Source organism: Rhamphochromis longiceps, linkage group LG5 (genome assembly GCF_057381845.1).
Source record: "Rhamphochromis longiceps isolate RC_006_pf linkage group LG5, R_longiceps_female_GT1.1, whole genome shotgun sequence".
NCBI classification, from domain to species: domain Eukaryota; kingdom Metazoa; phylum Chordata; class Actinopteri; order Cichliformes; family Cichlidae; genus Rhamphochromis; species Rhamphochromis longiceps.
In genome coordinates, this window is record NC_140561.1 from 22898174 (window position 1) to 22919072 (window position 20899).

General features: G+C 37.0%; 3 protein-coding genes across 6 annotated transcripts in view; all 3 read left to right on the forward strand.

The window, feature by feature from the left end:
* LOC146670012 (inter-alpha-trypsin inhibitor heavy chain H3-like) overlaps positions 1 to 7014 on the forward strand; it is a 29799-nt gene extending 22785 nt beyond the window's left edge. The window contains exons 18-24 of one of the 2 annotated variants that reach the window (XM_085406683.1): positions 2709 to 2765; positions 3833 to 3904; positions 4306 to 4413; positions 4555 to 4723; positions 5705 to 5853; positions 5927 to 6011; positions 6111 to 7014. In XM_085406683.1, the coding sequence (XP_085262809.1) occupies positions 2709 to 2765; positions 3833 to 3904; positions 4306 to 4413; positions 4555 to 4723; positions 5705 to 5853; positions 5927 to 6011; positions 6111 to 6225 (755 nt within the window). In that variant the 3' untranslated portion in view covers positions 6226 to 7014. The remainder of the gene's footprint in view (positions 1 to 2708; positions 2766 to 3832; positions 3905 to 4305; positions 4414 to 4554; positions 4724 to 5704; positions 5854 to 5926; positions 6012 to 6110) is intronic. The other variant, XM_085406684.1, reaches the window with a different exon arrangement.
* Positions 7015 to 9859: 2845 nt separating this feature from the next.
* LOC146670013 (uncharacterized) lies at positions 9860 to 17457 on the forward strand. The gene is made up of 15 exons (XM_085406689.1): positions 9860 to 10009; positions 10458 to 10617; positions 10900 to 11134; positions 11716 to 11819; positions 11913 to 12018; positions 12106 to 12147; positions 12290 to 12408; positions 12950 to 13006; positions 13112 to 13172; positions 13264 to 13487; positions 14524 to 14577; positions 14661 to 14715; positions 14796 to 14897; positions 15051 to 15089; positions 15174 to 17457. The coding sequence occupies exons 2-15, from the start codon at positions 10510 to 10512 to the stop codon at positions 15743 to 15745; spliced, it is 1878 nt and encodes a 625-aa protein (XP_085262815.1). The 5' UTR covers positions 9860 to 10009; positions 10458 to 10509; the 3' UTR covers positions 15746 to 17457.
* creld1a (CRELD disulfide isomerase 1a) lies at positions 16485 to 20597 on the forward strand. Of its 3 annotated transcripts, none has more exons than XM_085406692.1 (6): positions 16485 to 16614; positions 17513 to 17736; positions 17837 to 17920; positions 18082 to 18177; positions 18727 to 18867; positions 18973 to 20597. In XM_085406692.1, exons 2-6 carry the CDS (start codon positions 17565 to 17567, stop codon positions 19191 to 19193), a joined length of 714 nt encoding a protein of 237 aa, XP_085262818.1. In that variant the 5' UTR covers positions 16485 to 16614; positions 17513 to 17564; the 3' UTR covers positions 19194 to 20597. The 3 variants fall into 3 exon arrangements, with proteins under 3 accessions (XP_085262818.1, XP_085262817.1, XP_085262816.1); XM_085406691.1 differs by having other exon boundaries at positions 17565 to 17736; XM_085406690.1 differs by lacking the exon at positions 16485 to 16614 and adding an exon at positions 16639 to 16778 and having other exon boundaries at positions 17565 to 17736.
* Positions 20598 to 20899: the final 302 nt, after the last annotated feature.

Genomic DNA, 20899 nt, shown 5'->3' on the forward strand with positions numbered 1-20899 from the left:
ACATGAGTCGCTTACCTTGTCCGTCACTTCCGTCACTTACTCACCTGCTCCGTCACTTCTCACCTGCTCCCTCACTTCTCACTTATAAAAACACAGTTATATTTTTTCTTGTCAGCAAGTTCTATATAAATGCATGTTAATTTTTTAGACTCATTCCATCTTACATTATCAGATTTTTTTTTTCTTCTGCTCAACCACATCTGATTTTCCCAAAATTGTTATGGTTTAAATCTATCTATCTATCTATCTATCTATCTATCTATCTATCTATCTATCTATATATATATATATATATATATATATATATATATATATATATATATATATGTGTGTGTGTGTGTGTGTGTGTTCTTCTCATGTTTGTGTGGGTTCTCTCTAGGGCTGCCACGATTAGTCGACTAGTCACAATTACGTCGACTATCAAAATCGTCGACGACTGATTTAATAGTCGAAAAGACGCAGTAATAAGATTTAAGAGTGTAATAACGGACTGAAACAGAAGATGGCAGCACTGCATGTACAAGGATGCCAGCTGCCGTTAAACCCCAAAGAAGAAGAAGTTGTGTCCCAGAATTCATAGCGCAGGCCAGCTCAGTTTCCAACAATGGCGGCAGCTAGCTAGTTTTAATATTACTCTGATTATTCTCTCTGGGTCACAAAATATATTTAACATATTTTCAGGCGAGAATGTAACTATTTAAACCTCAAATATCTGCTCAGTTTATCAAGACACCACATATTTTCAAAAGCGCTCCGACTTTTTCCTAGCTGGGGGCAAGGCTCGGTCGAGCCCGTGAGAACACTGGACTCCCGGCAAATCGTTTTCAAACCCACCGCTGTCTTTCGCTACTCAGGTTAAACATACATAAGTCACTTAGATAACTTAAAAATGTTATTTTTTGGCCTTTTTTTTTAGTATTTTATTTGTTCCTGAGTAAATCGGTTTGGCTGAGATTAAAATTATAGTTTTTACACAGCTGAATAAGCAGACGACTGATTATCAGAAGTGTGAGATGCTCGAGAATATACTCCGGTGTCCCGTTATATTTTAGATAGTAAGAAGTTTATTAAACTTCACCGAAACAATCTGCAAATTTCATTAAAATTTAACAAACTATCATCTTGTCTTTATTTTTATTTAGCACATACCTTAAACACTTAAAGCTGTAAGCTAATGATAGTTATATAAGAGCAGATGCTGCTGGTGCAATAAGCTGTATGTTTTATGTCCAATGGATGTATGATCTGATTAGTCGACTAATCGCAAAAATAATTGGTGACTAGTTGATTATCAAAATAATCGTTTGTGGCAGCCCTAGTCCTCTCCAGGTTCCTCCCACAGTCCAAGGACATGCAGTTGGCAGGGTTGGATTAACTGATTATTTTAAACTTAAACTGTCCATAGGTGTGAATGTCAGTGTGAATGGTTGTCTGCCTCTGTTTCCCTTTCATAAAACAGCCACCCTTCCACTGGGGCCATTTCTGATCAGGCTTAGAACCTTAGAACCTCTAAGGATACTTCTAAATTGAAGACCTTTCAGAATGTTTTTATTTATTTTTTTCAGTTTATTAATGGGATAATGTACCTGTAATACTATCGGAGACTATGGTAAATTTTTACAACTACCTGCAAAAGGTTAATGGGGTAGGTTCTCAGTCATCAAGGTCATGGTAGTCTAAGGAGCTTGGAATCTAAGTTAATGGACTTCTTTAAGTTTCTTGAAGATGTTTCACCTTTCATCTGAGAAACGTATTGAGTTCTAGAACCAAATGAGAATTTTCACCAAGCATGACATCCCAGTCCACTTCAGACCCAGCCACACCTCTACATCACAGAATCCAAACAGCCATACTATAAACACATGACATAGAAGAGCCATCTTGACGGGACAAGACTTGGCTATACAACTGGATCTAAAGGTCAAAGGTCACTCTGTCAAGGATGGCAAAGTTCACATTTTGGAAACAGAAGACAGATAATCTGAAAGAGGAGTAAAAGAAGCTATTTATGTCTACTGTGAATGACCATCTTTGAACAGAGGGGGTTGCTTACAACACCAACTGTCTGCCACCTACAAACCAGCTTTGAGATCCCTTCCCAGCTCACGCCCCACTTACATCTAGCATCAGGTGAAGCAAGGTCCCACAGTGGTTTAACCCAAAAACCTCTTGTGATAATGACCCATGCCTTTTTCACACTTTGGCTCATGTGATGAGTCACATGATTAATAGTCCTCTTAAGGGACCTCCACTAGGGTATAAATGCAACCAGGAGATGACGGACTAGAGCAGCGCAGATACTGAAGGACCCGTCCCATCCTGGCAACAAACTGTTCCAACTTCTGCAATCCGGTAGAAGTCCGATTGTCTATTCTTATTTAAGTCACGTAATGTACAGAATTCACCTGAAAAAGGATTCTCTGGTCGAGGTACAGTGCTTAACAAATGTAATAGACCATCACCTGATGCAAGGTTCATGTAATTGCTACCATAAAATTAACAGTATTGGTAACTACCAAAACAAATCTGTTTATTGGAATAATTAATACAACAGTATGTGCAAGCTGTTTAATTAAAATCATATTGTTAATGCTAAAATATAATCATTAATATTATCCCTGAATTTTCAAATGTACTCTTACAAAAACATACAAAAGTATATAATAAAAACAGATATTTCCTTCTTATATGTTACTGTTTATTTTTAGTCATGCAACAGCACACCCCCAGAGGAGAGAGAGGAGAGAGTGGACATCCTGGAGCAGGTGAAGTGCTTAACAAATTTATTAGATCACCCAATGCAAGGTTTATGTAACTGCTGCTTTAGATTAACAGTATTGGTAACTACCAATTTTGTATTTTTTTTTTTTGGGGGGGGGGGGTGGAATAATTAATCCAACAGTATATACAAGCTATTTAATCAAAATCATATTGTTAATGCCATCCATCCATCCATTTTCATCCGCTTTGTCCGGGGCCGGGTCGCGGGGGCAGCAGCCTAAGCATATTGTTAATGCTAAAATATAATCATTAATATTATCCCTGAATTTTCAAATGTACTCTTACAAAAACATACAAAAGTATATAATAAAAACAGATATTTCCTTCTTATATGTTACTGTTTATTTTTAGATTAACAGTATTGGTAATTACCCAAAAAACCTGTGTGCACAGTTTTAATGCGTAATTTTACTGGGTTTCCTAACATCTGTTCTTCTAGTGAAGCATTCAAAGCTTTTATATGAATTCATATGTACTATCAGGTTTTGCATTTGTGGGGTAATAGAATAGAATACAATGCTTTTTATTGTCACTGTACACATGCACAATGAGATACAGAGCATCTCCTTCTCAGTGCAGACATGTAGGAAAAGAAACCGTTTTGCAGCACTATATACATATGAACAGTATTAAATTAATTAAATATTACACAGTAGTGATGGTAAAGAGTGTAGTCTGGGTGTAGAGGGTAGTCCTTGGATTGGGAGGTGGTATTGTATTGTCAGTGCAGCGTGGTTATGGCTTTTTGGAAGAAACTATTTACGCTGCATCTGTAGTGTTTCCCTGAGTGAAGCAGGTTGAACAGGTCAAAACCAGTGTAGGAGCTGTCTTTGATAATGTTTGTCAACAACATTTCTAACAACTTGAAGTGCAAAAATTAGAATTTATGTACAAACTATGTTTACAGACTGACACTGAGTTGTGAGACTCAATATATACGTGTCTTTATTTATTTATTTAAAGCAGTGGTTAGTATCAGGATGTGTTTATAAACTCAATATGCAACATAAAGACTTAAAATATTAGTGTATGTGATTAAATGTATTTACAGTTGTTCTCCCTGATGTCCAACCTGCTGTTGTTCATCTTTCACGTGATACTACTACTCTGGAAGCCACTGATGGTATTGTATTGCCTTGATGTCATTCAGGTTGATAAAAAAAATAATAGTAATTGTTTTGGTTTGGTTTCTTTTGTTTGTTTGCTTTTTTTGTATTGCAAGTTCCAAACAACCCATGATGTACTCAGATATGCAGCAAATTACATACTTTTTTTCTGGAAGGAAACTCCAAACATGGGCTGTTTTTCAAATCTCTTCATTAACCATAAAACAAAAAGAAAAGCAAACAAAATTGTAAGAATAATATGTTATATAAATCAGGCTCTGCATAGTATGTATGAACAAATGTGTATTTTTTGGATTCCTGGCTCAGGGGTTATAAAGCACATTTTGGGTAGAAAACCTGGGGTGAATATTTAATTTCACTAAAAATGTTCTAACACTGTGTACCTCTGTATCTCTAGTTCCTGTACTCCACAGGTTTTTGCTAAAAGCTGAGAACCAGACTGTTCCACTATGCTTTGATGTCAGTGGACCTGTCCGCCTTAAACTTCTTCACTATCCCAGCAGGGGTCAGTAGTGTTAGCTTTTTCCATCCTAATTTTTTTTTTCTTTTCAGTGTAATATAAACGAATATTTTTCTTCCCCATTGTTATTTTTCATATGAAAACTCCAGTTTGTGGTATAAGATGAGCATTTCTCTTTTCTTCTAGAACTGTCTGTAAATGGTGAGCTTGATTCAGTTACAAATGGAGGCTTCAGCAGAATTTTCATACACGTCAAAGACAGCCAACATGTTGAGATCGACACCAACTGGGTCACTGTACGAGATGGACAGACAGTGACATATTACACTGGACAGGATCGCATTACAGCTGGAAGGTGATGTTGTATTATCATGGTCGAGACTCGTGCTCTCAGCTTTAAGCACAGATGTGTGACCTTATTCACCTGTGTTACCAAGATTTACATGAGAAGACTGTCTCTCTCAGCACCTATATATGTTAGCTGACATCTCTGAGGCTGAAACCCCTAAAAAGTTTGTTTTTTATTTTGTGTTGATTATTGAACAGATGGGATATGATTTTAGTAAGGACAGATCGTTTGAAAGCACCGGTAAGATTTATAAGTAAAGAGTATGAATTATAAGCTATTTGGTGATTAGACATAGTGTAACAGATCAGAGTCAATGTTAGGAGGGTACATGCGAATGGTGGATGAGGTAAAGCAATTGGAAGAGGTGGGTCACATGAAGGAGTCCGAAAAGCAAAATGATAAGAGGCTGTGAGATTTAAAACACACAGAACAGAGATTAGCTGGCTCAGAAAAGGAAAGCGAAAGCAGGAACATGATTGTTTCTCACATGAGTGGATTTGAGTAAAGCCCAAATGCACGAGAATACAGGCAGACGAGTGCATACAGATCTTCACTTTTTATGCTGAGGTAGACTACAAGCCATACACTTATATTTATTTACAGACTTAAGTTTACTTATTAGAAACCAAGCCAGCACTGTGTCAGACTGAGGACCTATCCTGGGTGTACCCCAACTCTCAGGAATAGGCTCCAGCTCCTATCATGGATAAGTGGAAGAAAATGCATTGATGGATGCAAATAATTATTTGTTCAGGCCATGAACTGAAGTACAGAATGAAAATGGCAGGGGCAGACATGAAGTAGAGTTTGTCATGAATTCACTGTCATAAATTCACTTTTACAAAAGATGCTAACATTAAAGTCCCTGTACTTTATGCACTGCACTGCTGTTTAATCAGAGCAGGCTAAATTCATCCAAGTAGCATGATCTGTGCAGGTGCTTTATACAGCTTTAAAAAAAAGTTGAGTAACTCCATGTTTTTCCAGTGTGACAGTGATTGTGCGCAACAACGAAATAGACGTTGCCACTGGAGACATGCGAATGGTCATCATAGTTCATGAGAACAATGGTCCAAAAATCCTTTGGCCAGTTTTAAGACAGCGTCCCTCGGACAACAATGCTGAAGGACTTTTAGGTGAGTGAAAAGCTGTGTGTGTTTGTGTCCTTGCTGCATTGGTTTTCAATGTTGCTTCACTCTCTCTTTCCAGCTGTAGAGGCTGCAGTTTATGAGGAGGTACAGCAAGCTCCTGTCAGAAAACTAAAGATTAAAAACCAGGAGGCAGACGTTACTGGGTATATATTCTTTTCTTTTTTGTATTTATGTTTTTGTTTTGCTTTAGAATCCAGCCATTTCTACAAAGATTAATGATCTCTTTATTCTTTCTTTTGTAGGGAGATGGTTGTTGACTACAGCTTTGCTTCTCCTGTCACAATGAAGTGTTGGCTCACGTCTGCTGACTCTGCCCTGCAGAGACCACTGTTCCAGTTTGTCATTACACAGCTTTAACTGGCAAATATGTTGATTTATTTGAAAAATCTTTAATTTAAAAGGAAAACAAGGCAAAAACATATATTGTGGAAACTTTCTTTCCATCTGTTTCCAACATGTAGAAATATAACTGTGAATGTGGATCTAGTGTCAGACAGCATTACCAATTAAAAATAACATACATAAATCAGGATTTATGATTACCACCATCTGCCATTAACATAGCGTCCAAAATGACACAAATGCAGTTGACATGACAATAACAGGCATACTTCTACACCTTTATTTTTTTAAATTCGTTGAAAAATAAAAAAATTAATTTTATAAGTTTAAACTACAGTAATCATATTGTTATAGCTAAATGTTAATCAGCTTTGCTGGCTGATCTGGAAGAGAGTTGGATTGTAGAAGGTTTGCTTATAAATAACAATTTCAAATATTTCTGAATCCTGGTTAAGTACCAGAACATTGAGAGAGAAAACTTTTTAAAACATTTCTTCTGTTTTGTCTTTAGCCTCAAACTGCAAATGACATGTAATGAGGCTGACTTGATTCAAGGATCTCTGACAAATATAATGCTGTTATTTTTCTTGCATAATTTCATGACTTCCTCAGAACAGTTTATGGAATGGATATCAAGCGAATGAATAAAGAATCCAAACTATTCCCTAACTTTGTTTGCGAGCTCTTCTGTACAACAGCTATAAGCCCCTCCTGCTGGGGAGGTTGATGTACAAGAAATTCAAAACACATTCGAGCCACCCTTGTTTCTTTGTATTTTCTTTTCAAGGAGAGAGCTAGACTTTCTTGTAAATTTTCAACATTAATAGCAACGGTTCACTGGGTTTTTTGAAGTTTCAAAGTTTTCCTTTGGACATTGGCTCCTTTTTCGCTCATTTATGTCCAGTATTACTTGACTATTTTCAAAGAAATGCTTTTTTTGTTATATTTTCTATAGCCACTTAACACTGACCTATTCCTGCATAAGGAGGCACCTAACTCAAACAATGGACCAGTTTAGAAGTCTTAGGAAAATTAAACACAAGTTTAAATGATGAGTACTTCTAATACTGCAACTACTAAATAAATTGTTATAATTTTTACTGTTATTATTACCTTTTGGTCATTGTTTATAGTTTCCCAAAACATATGTATATATAATGCTCAGATTTACAGTTTAAAATAAAACTGCATATAAAGAAAACTAAAGTACTAAATGGGATGGAGTAGTCTTTCATCTTCTTACTTTCAAGATATTCTAATATGCCTTATCTTAGCTCCTACATATTTGATGACAACAGGTTAAAGGACATTTTGCACAAATGACTGAGATTAAGTTAAGATAAAAAATAAAAAAATTCCCAGCATGCATCTCTACCACAACTGGTGCGGAAAGGCAGCTATTTTAATCAGTGGAGTGGAACCAAAGTCTAACAAAACGTTAGACTTTGGTTCACAATAGAACCATGACATATATGTTATATAACATACAGCCTAACTCATATAATCTGTCAACTTTAACTTGAATACTGTGAGCATGAATATTCTGTTAAATGTGTAGAGGCTATTTTATTTGTGTTGTTATGTTATGTTGACTGGAGCCTCCATGTTTTTATAGGGGGCCCTGGCCTCTCCTCCTTAGAATGTGTGGCCTTATTTAGTTCGTTGGTCACTTATTCACACCAGTCCAAACTGGGTGATGTGTCCAAGACTGACCAAGAAATACAGTGACATATCTAACTCCTAAAGAAAAGTTTAAGCAGTCTCTTCAGTCTTTTTAAACTTTGCACTGATTGGTTCTGTTTACTAAGGTTTTTTACTCCAACACCTAGACTAGAGTTTTCTTTGTTATGAGGAAAATGTCTTTCCTATGATGGAGTATTAGGCCACATTAAGAAGAAAAATATTATTTATCATTTTGAGAATAAAATTGAAGTTTCAAGATTAAAGTTGTAATTCTATTTTGAGAAAAAGAAATCTGAATGTTACAGTTGTTGTATCAAGCAAACTGTCATGGCTGCTTTACCCTCTGCAAAACGTCTTGTGTAGTTGGGTTAATGAGATCGTACTTCAGAATCGGTTTTAGTAAGAAGGAGGTTATTTCTTAGCACATAAACAGAGTGTGGAGAGGACTTTAAGGACATTAAAAAGATGGCATAGAAAGTCAGACGGAAAACTGTGGAAGAAATTCCAAATGTATTCTCAATAATGATCAATATGATCAATAATATATATTACTAATATATTACTAATGCTCCTTCATACTTTTCTACCTGTTACCAACATTAACAGAAAAAAAGGTTTATATGAATGACTCGTATAACCTCGTATTTAATGTCTTGAAATATATATATATATATATATATATATATATATATATATATATATATATATATATATATCAAGATTTGCAATAACGGTAATTACTCAGTAGAAAATGTGTGGTGCCACTTTACCTTCCAACATTACTCCTTTGCACAGAATTGACAGTAAAAAAGGTATTATTTATATACTTCTTACTGTCTTAGTGCTTTCTACCAAGCATCTTAGTCCTTTCAATGTAAAGAATGCAACAACACCAGCTTGTAGCTCTGCATGCACCTGTCTCTTCATGATACAAACCAAAAGTGAAAGTAATGTGAACACTTCTTACACTGCGCTAAAGTAACAAATACTTCACATTGGCAACCTGTTTAAATGCAATAATTTTGAAGCATTATGAATGAAAGCTAACTCCATGTTTAAGTGAAAAGAAATGAGATTAGCAAGGCTATCTGCTTTTTTTAATGGTAATAGCAGAAACTGAAAAACATAAACACAGCACAAGTTTTAAAGTGTTCAAACTTGCATGGACAGGGACAAGCAGAGTTCGGTTACACGGGTGGTGATATGCCTCACTGTTCACTCACTCTTTATTAACTGGTTCTTAAACAAAGAGAAGATGTTATCTTAAACTGGAAATTTCTGATTATTGCAGTGCATTGAAAAACAAATCGGACAAAAAATGAAATGGTAAATGCAGAAAGGCTTGAAAACTTCAGTGCCATTGTCTCACAGTGACAAAGCAAAAACACTGATATACGTTTTCTTTTTCTTTTTTTCTTCTTTTTTTTCTTCTCAAGAGACAGACACGGTTTTGAGTTTAGTTAAGCATTATGTGGTCAAACCAGTTGAGCTGCTGTGCAAGGTGTGTGCCATTGTGTTCCTCCTTGAATAATTCTCACTCAACGGGCTGCATTAGAGTGGATGAAAGACATGCAAGTAGGTGTTAAACTTGTTTATCTAGGCACAGTATACCAAAAACAGCAACACAAGGAATTTTTGACAAAGGCACAGAGAACACATTATCAAGTGCTGTCCAAAAAAACAGAACAAAAAACCCAAATAGGAACTGTTAACTGTTAAAGTAACACTCTGTGTACTGTTTAAGAATACTTTAGTCTTATAAAGGTTGAACCTTGTTCTGATTTAAAAAAAAACAACAACAAAAAAACCCAGAAAAAAACCTCCTTGTGGACTTTGAACTTTGTCGTTTGTGTTGGTTACACTGTAATCAAGAATTCGGAGCAGGAAGTTTTAGGATTATGCGCATTGCTGAGTCTCGGTTGCAGACAGGAACAGAAAGAAAGAGAGGCAGGGAGAGAGAGGGAGGGACTTGTCTTGATTCAGTACAATGACGTGCGGTGTGGTGCAATTTTCACATGACTCAAGCACTTGTGGGATACTTTGGTAAGGTGTGGAGCTGAATACCCAGTAGAAATGCACACTTTGGAGTGGATTACAACACAAGGTTTTAAAGAAAGTAAGACTATTCTCTATTAGATTACTAATTTTGCTGTAGTTTTATGTCATTATACTCCTGTCTTATCTAATGTCATACTACAGTGTTCTTATTTTTCATGTTTGAATGCGTTTTAAGCAAGGACTATTGAGTTAACAGTGAACACTGTAATGGATTTGTTAACAACACAAAGATTGCCAATGCCAGTCAAGTTGCTAGATCTAAATTGTATTGATTAAGTTATTCTGTTAAACAAAATAACTTATTTTTTTTTTATCTCTTTTTGACTAGACCATAAACAAATGTGAAACACATATTCATATATGTGGGTTTATAGTTTATCTCAGTGCCTCACTCCCTTCCTTGTACAAATAGAGTTTCTATGTGTATAACTTCCAATCTCTAACCCAGCTGATGATCAGGAAGCAGCCAAATTACTCGCTTAACAAGGTTTGAATGTTGCCCTCAGAGAAATATGCGTAGAAGAATGCTGTAGGACTGCTGCAGATACCTAAAGAAGAATGTTGGCTCTTGGATGGTCCTTCTGGTGTATTTTACTGAGTCTACACATGCCACTTCATGGCTTGGAGATTTTTGAACATGACAGCCACAAAGTCATTTGCTCACAGGTACTATAATTTACAGTGCTTAAATACACCGACAATGGCATGCCCTGTACATAAAACACAGTTTTCATTGATAGTTTATCATAATGTCCCTGAACATTTTCATTTCCTGTTTCACCAATCAAGTTATCTGTTCTTAAACATTTAATTAAAAGCAGACAAAAGGTTATATGATCAGAGTGTTTTATGTTTTATAACATAGTCATCAGAACTGCAAATATTGCCACCCAGGCTCATTCAGTAACAAGTCAAATGTTTTTCCTCCAATTTTTTTTCTCCTTAAAGGGTCTCTCTAAATGCAAGATGAAAGATGAGATGCCTGTTAATCCCAGCAAAAACACTGTGGATGTTCAGACACTAAAACCAGATTTTAAGCTCTGCTGTACGAACAAGACAGCATGTGCATTATGTTTGGTGATAGACATAGAGTTTAACATCGATCCAGATGAAGACACGGAGGATCAAGGCTCCTCTGGCTCAGAAATGGAAGAATACAGAGAAGACAAGATCACTTCACAAGGTATTTGAAATCCACTTATAAGTTCAAACATCAGCCTTGTATTAAAACAAAAGGAAACTGTAACGTGCCTTTTTATGTGATGCAATTTTTAAACTTTTGTCTTGGTTGAAGGAAAGCCACTACAGTGAGCAATGACTCTTATTTACTTGAAAGTCAGAGTTACTTGCTGCGATATACAAGCAGATGTGTTTTGAAAGCCATCCAAGTGAGATGTAGAAGAACATGTCCTGGCATGTTGGGAATCATCACTGGAACAATGAATGAGCAAACATGGAGTTTATTTGTGAAATGGTTCGTGTGAAATGAACACGTGTTTGGCTAACAAAACAACAATTTAGCTCACAATAAAAATCAGTTACATCTGATTTGCTTTTTCATAAGTCAATCTGAAGAAGCAGAGGTTTGTTGCAACGCTGTCATAGATAACAGTGGCACAAGTGAAAACCACTAGCTTCAGTTACTAATGGTTAGTAATACAATATAAGTCAAGCGTCTTGACAGATAAGACTACTGGCTTATTGTGGAAATGAAGTTTCAATTCTTTCTTATCCACACCTTCGTTTGTTTCTGTGTTACCACAGGGTCATTGACAGTATGTTATTGCACAGAAGCGTCCATGCCAAAGTGCAAGAAGGTGGTGTTTACAGTGAATAATGAAGCTCTTACTCAACAAAACCAGCTAAAGGTATTGTAAACCCCATGTACTTTGCACTGCCATTACTGCCTCACTTCCAGCATACTTGTCTCATTAACGCTGATCTGTATGTGACTTCTACAGATCTCAGTGGTGATTACTCAGTCAGATGGCTTTCCCTTTGAAATCTCCCTGATTGTCCGTAGCTCAAGTATAACTGAAAGGGTTGCTGCTCCTTCTTTTAATGAAGGTGTGTATTTTTAATTACGTTTGAACTATAAAGCTACAGCTTATTACACATCTGGCAACAGTGACATATATACCTGTTTGTTCTCAGTGTGCTCCCAGGAACTGCAGAAAACTTTACCAGAGTGTCAAGGTAAAACACACAATCAAACAATGTCCCTGTGCATTAAAGCAAAAAACAACAAAAAGAGAGAGAGAGAGAGAGAGAGAGAGAGAGAGAGAGAGAGAGAGAGAGAAAACATACCTAATAACTGACACTGATTTCCTCTTTTCAGTGCCCAAATTCACATTTGCAGTAAACTCAAAGATGAATCAAGTGGAGCTGCAGCTTGAAGACGGGAATAAGATCCCCCCCTCGATGTGCATCCAGTACGAGCAGAAAGGAAGGTGTCAGGTTAGTGATATCAGTGCCTTAATTTCATGACATTTATAGTTTGTCATTTATATTCTGTACAAAGGTTGGAAAGGGTTTGACTTTTTTTTTTAGTAAAAGAAGCAAAAACACCATTCCAAGTAAAACTGTAGCATTAAAATTTCACTTTATTTCAAATTATTAGAACGCATCAGAGGAGAAATTACTCATCATGTGGAGTTTTTCATGATGTTATATAAACACGAATAAGTATACAATCATAATATTCGATGGCTGGTGTAGGTGAAGCTAATTTTATTACTTTTAGTGTGTGTGAAGAAGGTATTTAGTTTAAGGAATAATTCGAGAATTTGAGGAGGAAATGCTTTCACTGCTTTATTAAATGCACTGCAAATAATAATAAGTAATCATTAACACTGCAAAGTAACTACCTGATAAACATAACCTGATAAATGTAGTGAATATTGTCTTCCTCTGCCCACAAAAGTAGCTGGGCAATTAGGCAAATTGTACTAAAGTTGTACTACTCTTCGCTGAAGCCATTTTAAATGTTACTCTGCAGAGTTGGAACAGGATGACCATACCACTGTACTCCGTAACCCGCTGCATGTGTCTCCAGGTATCATCAGCTCTTTTACATGATTTCTCCTGGCTAATATCAGCAGTCTTGTGTCCCATGCAGACTTATATGACTATCATATTCACATATTCACATGTCCTATAGCTGTGGTACGAGGATGGACAAAGGTCTACACGGTCACTACAATGCCCCTTCAATAAATCTGGTGAGAAAATTTGAGCAATGTGTATTTATTTAATTGGGATGATTACCTCCTTGAAATGTAGACATCATAACTCACTATGTGTCTCCCCTAGATTCTCTAAATGAATCACAAAAGAACATATGGGAAAATATCACCGTGTCAAAGCCCCATGTACAAATGACCAGCTTTGGAGAAATGTTATCCTGGAACGTGTCTGCACCTTGCAGGCTGGATGGTAAAGTGTGGCTGCTTAAGAAACACAGTCGAAGCAGGAGTGCCTTCAGCCAACAGCTGGAAAATGGCACTGCATGGAAACAAAACATCAAGGGACTCTGGGTAAGAAGTGATACAGCCTAGTGAGGCGTGCACTCCTCTTTTTCAGACTCTTCACTATTACTATCTATCTATCTATCTATCTATCTATCTATCTATCTATCTATCTATCTATCTATCTATCTATCTATCTATCTATCTATCTATCTATCTATCTATCTATCTATCTATCTATCTATCTGTTTTCAAGACCACCTGAAAATGGTAAAAAAATAAAAAAAAATCATATTTTACATGGTTGGATCTTAACAAGGTTCCATGTAGAGCTTCAACATCCAACAAGAAGAAAGACAAAACATTTTTTGGAGCACGCAATTTATTGAAAACAGTGCTGAAACAACTCAGACAATTATGGCGCCCCTTCCACTGTGGCGTGTAGAAAACATCTCAGGTGGGATCTGCTTGTCATGCCACTAACGTTGGAATCAAGGTTACATTTTTTCTCATCAGAAAATAAAACTTTCTTCCACCTTTCAATGTCCTGTGTTTGGTCCAAACGGTCAGGTATATGGATTTCAAGAGACTCTTTTTGCGACCCTGCTTATGCAGTTCAGCAACCTGACGACACTCAAAAAGGGAACATTTTTTTGCTTTTGCCTTCAGAACACCGTGACAGTGTGATTACCTGACAGAATTTGACAATGAATCAATTTTTCTTTGACAGATTTGGCCTTTTGATCAGCTGTAAAACAGCCTGTTTCAGTTTCAGCGTTGTTTTCAAAAAACTACATGCTCAAAAATGTTTTGTCTCACTCCCATTTCTTCTTGTTGCATATTGAAGCGCTACTTGGAACCTTGTTAAGATCCAATCATGCAAAAAAATTTTTGCCATTTTTGCAAGTGGTCTTAAACTTTTGATCGGGATTGCATGCACTATATCAGTTTGTTCCAGCTCTTAATTGAAAATAAAGGACATTTGCAACGAGTGAAGTACCAATATTAGTATCAATGTATCTGTATTAGACAAAAATAAAATAAAACAGTGTCTAGCTGAACACCCTATTTTATAAACTAATAGGATTTGCAATTGTTTCATCAGGTGAACACATTTGTGTTTGAAAATGTACCCCTCCGGCCCTTGCCGTGTTTGATGGTAAAGTATTCCAAAATGTATAGACTTAGTCATACCTGATTCCTGAACAGAGGTAACTTCTTTGTTTTTATTTGTTTGTGCAGATGAGAGTAAAGGGAATGGAACATGACCTAGGTCCATTTTGTTTTGATGACAATGGTAGGTACATGTCACATTTTAAAAATTGTAAAAGAATAGCATTCTTCTATTTTCTGAAAAGGGATTTTATTTTTTCCTAGTTGCAGCTGGCAGGTGGCGCTGGAGTCTCCTAGCCACTGCTGTTATGCTGCTGGCTTTCATTACTGTGCTGTTGTTATGGTCCTTTCATAAATCTATCAAGGGTAAGTTTGAAAATTTCCTTTTCTTTTTCGCGTTAGTAGTCTAACAATAACATCGCGTATTCACGGTGCAGCGAATCAGTTATTTGTGAAGAGATAAATATCCATGTAGTGATAAATCCAGTGATTTAAATTTACCTGTTCTTACTTTTATAGGATGGGTGTGGAGCTGGCAACACGGTGGGATAGTAAAAAGTGAGTTTTTTTTCTCTACTTTCACTAAAAAACACATACACATACACCCACAACAATACAATTCTGACTTACCTTTCTCTAAAGTTGGTAAGATGCGTCATGTTGTCCTGCTGAGCCCCCCAGACGTGGATGATGCCACTTCTAAGTTGGTGTGTCAGATCGGGTCCAACCTCAGCGACAAGGGCTTCAGTGTGTCTGTCGACCAGTGGAGCAGGAGGGAGCAGTGTAATTGGGGGCCTCTGCCATGGCTGCATTCACAGCTGCTGGAGCTTAACAGCCTGGGTGGCCGAGTTCTGCTGGTTCTGACACGTAGAGCCTTGGAGAGAACCGAAGAATGGATGCACTGGAACAAAGATATTATCAACGAAAGCATGGGGAACAAAGAAAATGATCTACCAAAGCTGTGGTCACCGTATTCTGATTTGTTCACAGCCTCCCTGTCCCTCATTCAAGCTGACAAGCTCCTTGATAGAGCTGGTAAACGTTTCGTTCTGGTGAAATTTGATTCCCACCCAAGAGAGACTCACACCAGAGACAGGTGTTTACCAGAGCTTCTTCAGGGGCTGCCACTGTTTAGTCTTCCCTCTCAGAATCAGTCTCTCCTAGCTGAGCTAACTGTGACAAAGACAGAGAGAGGATCATATGGAGGAAGGTGAGGTACTCCAATGGCTAAAAAGGGACCAAGACCAGCAAGAGGGCATCATCGTGTAAATCTTTTAAATCACCCAAATGTACTTTAATAAGCTGTATTGCTTTTTTGTGTACATGAAGAATATGTTCATCAGAGTTGGCTGCCATGAAGATGATATGCTAATGAAGAATAAGACTCCCGACTCAGTGATAAGTGATACAAATACAGTCAACAAATTCCATACAGAGACCATAACCAATAATCTGTTGTTCTAAATCTCCACATACCTTCAAGCCTTATTTTATTTTATTTTTTAAATCTGCTTAAGCAGAAGCAGCTGCTGTACCAGGACAGTGTATACAAACTGACAGTATAAACTAAGTCCTGACATGTCTTGAGATGATCATCTCTGTACACAAAGACAACGGCAAAAAAATCTGGATGATCTATTCATTTTGGTCTTTTAGGGGATTTTTTGAAAGCAAGAACGATTATAGTCTTATTGTCAAAGCTGCAAAACTGTAACTCCTACAGACTAAAAATAACCGTGCACGGAAGCCTGTCCACACCTGTCTATAACTATATTTGCCTCTGTTTTTGTTTTTTTGTTTGGTTTAAAAGCTAAAACACATCGAGTTATGATTGGTCTTTGGAAGGACAGCGGCTCTTATTGGGCCAGTGTAAGGACTTACTGAAGTACTTGTTATAAGTATTACCACATTCCGTAAGAGCGGTGTCTTGGGACGGATATGTGCTCCGCCCGCGCGGGAGGTGTGAGTTATCTCTGCAACCGAACACAATGTAGCCAACAGCCGGGTCATGTGTCAAGCGGGTCTGTCTTGGATTCACTTCTTTTAAAGTTTTCTGCCCGTTTCACCCTATAGCAGCGCGAAGGTAACGAATACTCTTCATTTCAGAGTCAGTTTGTTGCTGGTCGTGTTGCTTGTTTTAGTGTCAGATTTTCTGTCGGCTGATATGTTGGTTTTTTTTCAACGTGAAACATGAAGAACCAGAGACTGGCATCAAGGCTACTTTATATTTAGAAGCACGGTAACCGAGTACGTCCGGTTTCTTTTGGTTTTGTTTGTTTGTTTATGTTAATGTTCGTTTTTATATTGAACCAAACAGTGGTGGAACAAATAAATTAACTAAGAATATTTTAGAAGTTAATATCCTTTATATGGAAAATCCTAATTAGGGTGTGTTAAGCAATGTATTCTGTTACCCCAGCCAATACTGGAGGTTTCCATTTTTAGACTTTTCGGGAAGTAAAACAAAATTTATTAGCTTTATAGCAACTTAATAATTTCTGCTCAAGTGTGGTGCATAATTTGCTACAGCTGCAGATAATATTGAGTACAATGTAAACAATGTAACCACTCTACTGGGCAAACTAGGTGATGACATCATTTCTAAATTACCACAAGCCTCTTTTTTTCAGCATTTAGTTCAATAAAAAAAATCAATCAATAAATAAAAAACAGTCAGAACATATAAGACAACAAATACCTTTGATATGATATATCTGTGATGTTCCAGTAACTGTTGATAATAGCAGTTAATTGATATAGCTTTCAGAACTGTAATAGTATTTTTGTGTATTTTTAAGCAACCTTTGTTTATATGTAAAACTTTAATATATAAAACCTGTGTCAAAACAAAACAAAAACGTTTGTGTTATGTGTGAAATATTGTGAAGCAGTGTTGGAGACCATTAAATATAATTGTGGAAAATAACTGATATTGTCATGAAGTAAACAGATAAATCTCACTTTATCTCTACTAACACAAGCACCATTTCGTAAAGACATGGTAGCAAATTCATAGTTTCATCTTCTGGCCAGATGGGCATGAAGAGTCTCCACAGAAACCTGCTTCAGGGTGTTTGTCTATGGAGTCTGCTGGCTGTTCAGGTGAGCAGTTGTCCAGATAGCTGCAGTTTGTGTTCAGGGCCAGAAAATGACCAGTGTGAGGAATGCAGAGATGGATGGACACTCCATAATAAGATCTGTGTAGGTACTGTATACAGAGCTTCTTTCTGGAGTCAAGACATTATCACTTATATATTTAATTTTTTTAAAAAGGTGTTTTTACATTTTTAAATGTTATGTTTTAGACATCGATGAGTGTGGCACACAGCTGGGTAACTGTCCTCCAAACAGTTACTGCTTTAATACAGAAGGATCCTTTGAGTGCAGAGGTCAGTGCCTTAGAGTTGGTGTTAAAGAAACTATGTTGGATACTCATGCAGAAAATTAAGAATTGGACCTATTGCTCACTTGTTTGCTTATTATTTGCAGCAGCTTAAGAATGCAATGCAGGCAGTGGATTAAAAAAAGGAAATGACCCCTCTTTTCTCAGGCTGCGACGTGGCCTGTGTGGGCTGCTTGGGTAGCGGACCAGCACGCTGCAGGAAATGTGCTTCTGGGTACAGACTGACAGGATCCAAGTGTTTGGGTAAATACAAGAGAATAGTTTGTGCATGATATATGCATGAGTTCCAAAAATGCTGGAACACTGTAAAACTGGCCTGTGCCATATTGTGTTGTAATAAAATACCTGGTATGATTCTTTCTCACAATATAAAAGTGTTTTTGCAATATTGTTGCCTTAAAAATAGCACAAAATGCACAAAAATGAGACAAGCTCAGGTGTGTTTGAAGAAAGAGCTTGTATGTCAGCCTCCAGTGAAAAGAGTACACTGAAAAAATATGCAAGAAAATTGTTCCCATTAGAGGTCAAAACAACAAAACTTGAGGCAAAAACACCATTGAGTGCAACCAGGCTATGAAGGAGGAGATACTAGTAGATGATTAAATGTGAACCAAAAGCAAACCAATGACTCAGTAAAGCATCGCTAGCTATATGTACTAGTTTCACTCTATATGACAGACAGAGCAAAAAGTAGGTGAAAAATAATGATGCAGGTACATGGTGGAAAAGTAGAGCTCCAAAGTTCTAGCTGCTTAAAAAGTCTGACCATTCTGTTGCTATTGTTTTGCTCAGATATAGATGAATGCAGTGACCGTGTGCTTGCCTGCCATGGTCTCGATGAGATTTGTACCAACACAGAAGGATCTTTCCGTTGTGACTGCGCTGAAGGATTCATCCGCATGGACAGTGTTTGCGTGAAAAAGCAGTTGCCTCGTGAGTGCCACCTAATGTTAACCATGGACACTTACAAATACATGAACAGAAAATTTGCTCAAAGGAAACCAAACTGAATTCTTCTTTTCTCCCACCCTTCTGCAGATTTTGAGGAGAAAGGTCTATTTGAGGATATCCAGGATGATGAGGTGGAGATACTGAAGCAGATGTTTTTTGGGGTGGTCCTTTGTGCTCTGGCAACACTTGCAGCAAAGGGAGATTTGGTCTACACATCTGTGTTTATGGGAGCATTGGCAGCCATGGCGGGTTACTGGCTTTCTGATCGAGGCGACCGATTGTTAAACAGCTTTGTAAAGGGACATTAGAGTTGCAGACTTTTGCAAAGAGAACTTTACAGGAAATGGACAAACCAATGCGCTGCTGCTTAGAGTGGCCATGGAGTTTTGCATTATTTTGTATTGTGTGGAATATAATATGTGCTTTTAAAAATGTCTTGTTTGTTAAAGTGTATAAACTATTACTTTAAGTTTATGCTGCTTATAAAATTTTTTGATTCAGGAGGGTGACATTTAGTGTGCCTTATCTTCTGCAAGTCTGCAGATTTTTCTCAGACTCATGGATTTAAATTGTTTTTCCATAAGTCAGTGTGTGATATCATGGTCCTTATGGAGTACGGAAAAGAAAATATATTTGTGCAGTGAGATTACAAAAGGTTGATTCAGTTAAGCAGCTAAAGAGTTGAAGTGCATTTGGTGGTATCTAACATCGTCTTATTTCGTAGAATAAAATTACAGATGTCTTGAATTCTATGTGCACATTGCAGTTTTAGTGAGTTTGATTACGGAGATTCAAGTAAAACCTGTTAAATCTTTAAAAGTATTGGCACAGGCACCCAGGAAAAACTGACTTTCAGGGTCTCAAGTATCTTTCTCACAAGGACATTAATGAAGCTGCAGACATCTAAATACCACGGTGAATGTTGTCTCACTTTACACAAGTAAGAGCCAAAGAATCCAAACTAAAGATCTAAACAAAGGGGGGAGAAGGTATCTTAGCAGAAGGCTTAGGAAGAAAGTCATGTGTTTAGATTATTATATATATCAAACAAACACATTGATGTTGTGCTCCTGCAGCAGTCCAAGGTAATGACCATGGCCAGTTTTCCATATAAAATGCTGCTGTTATTTGTATGTACTGCATTAGAAATGACCAACGATTGGGTTTTTTTTTCTCTGTATTTGGAGCAGCCAAAATACAATGAGAGGATGCTTTCACCACCCTTTTTTTTAATTTTTTTTTTAGGTACACCTGTTCAGCTGCCGTTTATGCAAATATATAGTTGGCTAATGATTTAAGTGACTTTGACTATGTCAAGGTTGTTGTTGCCAGACAGCCTGGTCTCAGTATTTCACAAACTGGTGATCTATTTAAAATTTCCCAACATAACCATCTTTATAGTTTACAGACAATGGTCCAAGGCATGTGGACCCCAGCTCAGCAGCCAGACCCTGAACTTTAACATGTAGCAAAAGCAGCGATGAGCAGTTAGGCTGCTGCCTCCATTTCTACCTGTTCATGTTTCTGAAGTCAAAGTCTCTCTGTGCTGGTTTTCATCTTTGCTTTTTGCTGTCAGCACAAACTAAAGGAAAGATTATGTGTCCTCATTAGGATCCTGATTTGTGTTGGTGTATGGAAATTTGTAGTAAAGCTGTTATGTTCAATGCTTTCCATGTGCACATTTTTCAAGGTATAAATGCTCAAATAAATACTTTACATACAGTTATTCTGAATCAGTCATCTTCAGTGAGCATTAAATCAGGTTTTAACTTAAAGAAGGTAGACAAAGTTTATGTATAAAGTAGCAACTGTTTAAGTGATTTTAGTTGAAAAATCACAAACGCAGACAGAAAGAAAGTCACCTTTATTTGATGGATATAAACAAGCTGGCCAACACTCAATAGTAATATTCTGATACAGCACATACAATAGCAAACTGGGGCACTGAGGACAGCCTCCTATAGTTTTTATAAAACAAAACATTACAGAGTATCCATGCTTTTTTTTTCCCCCA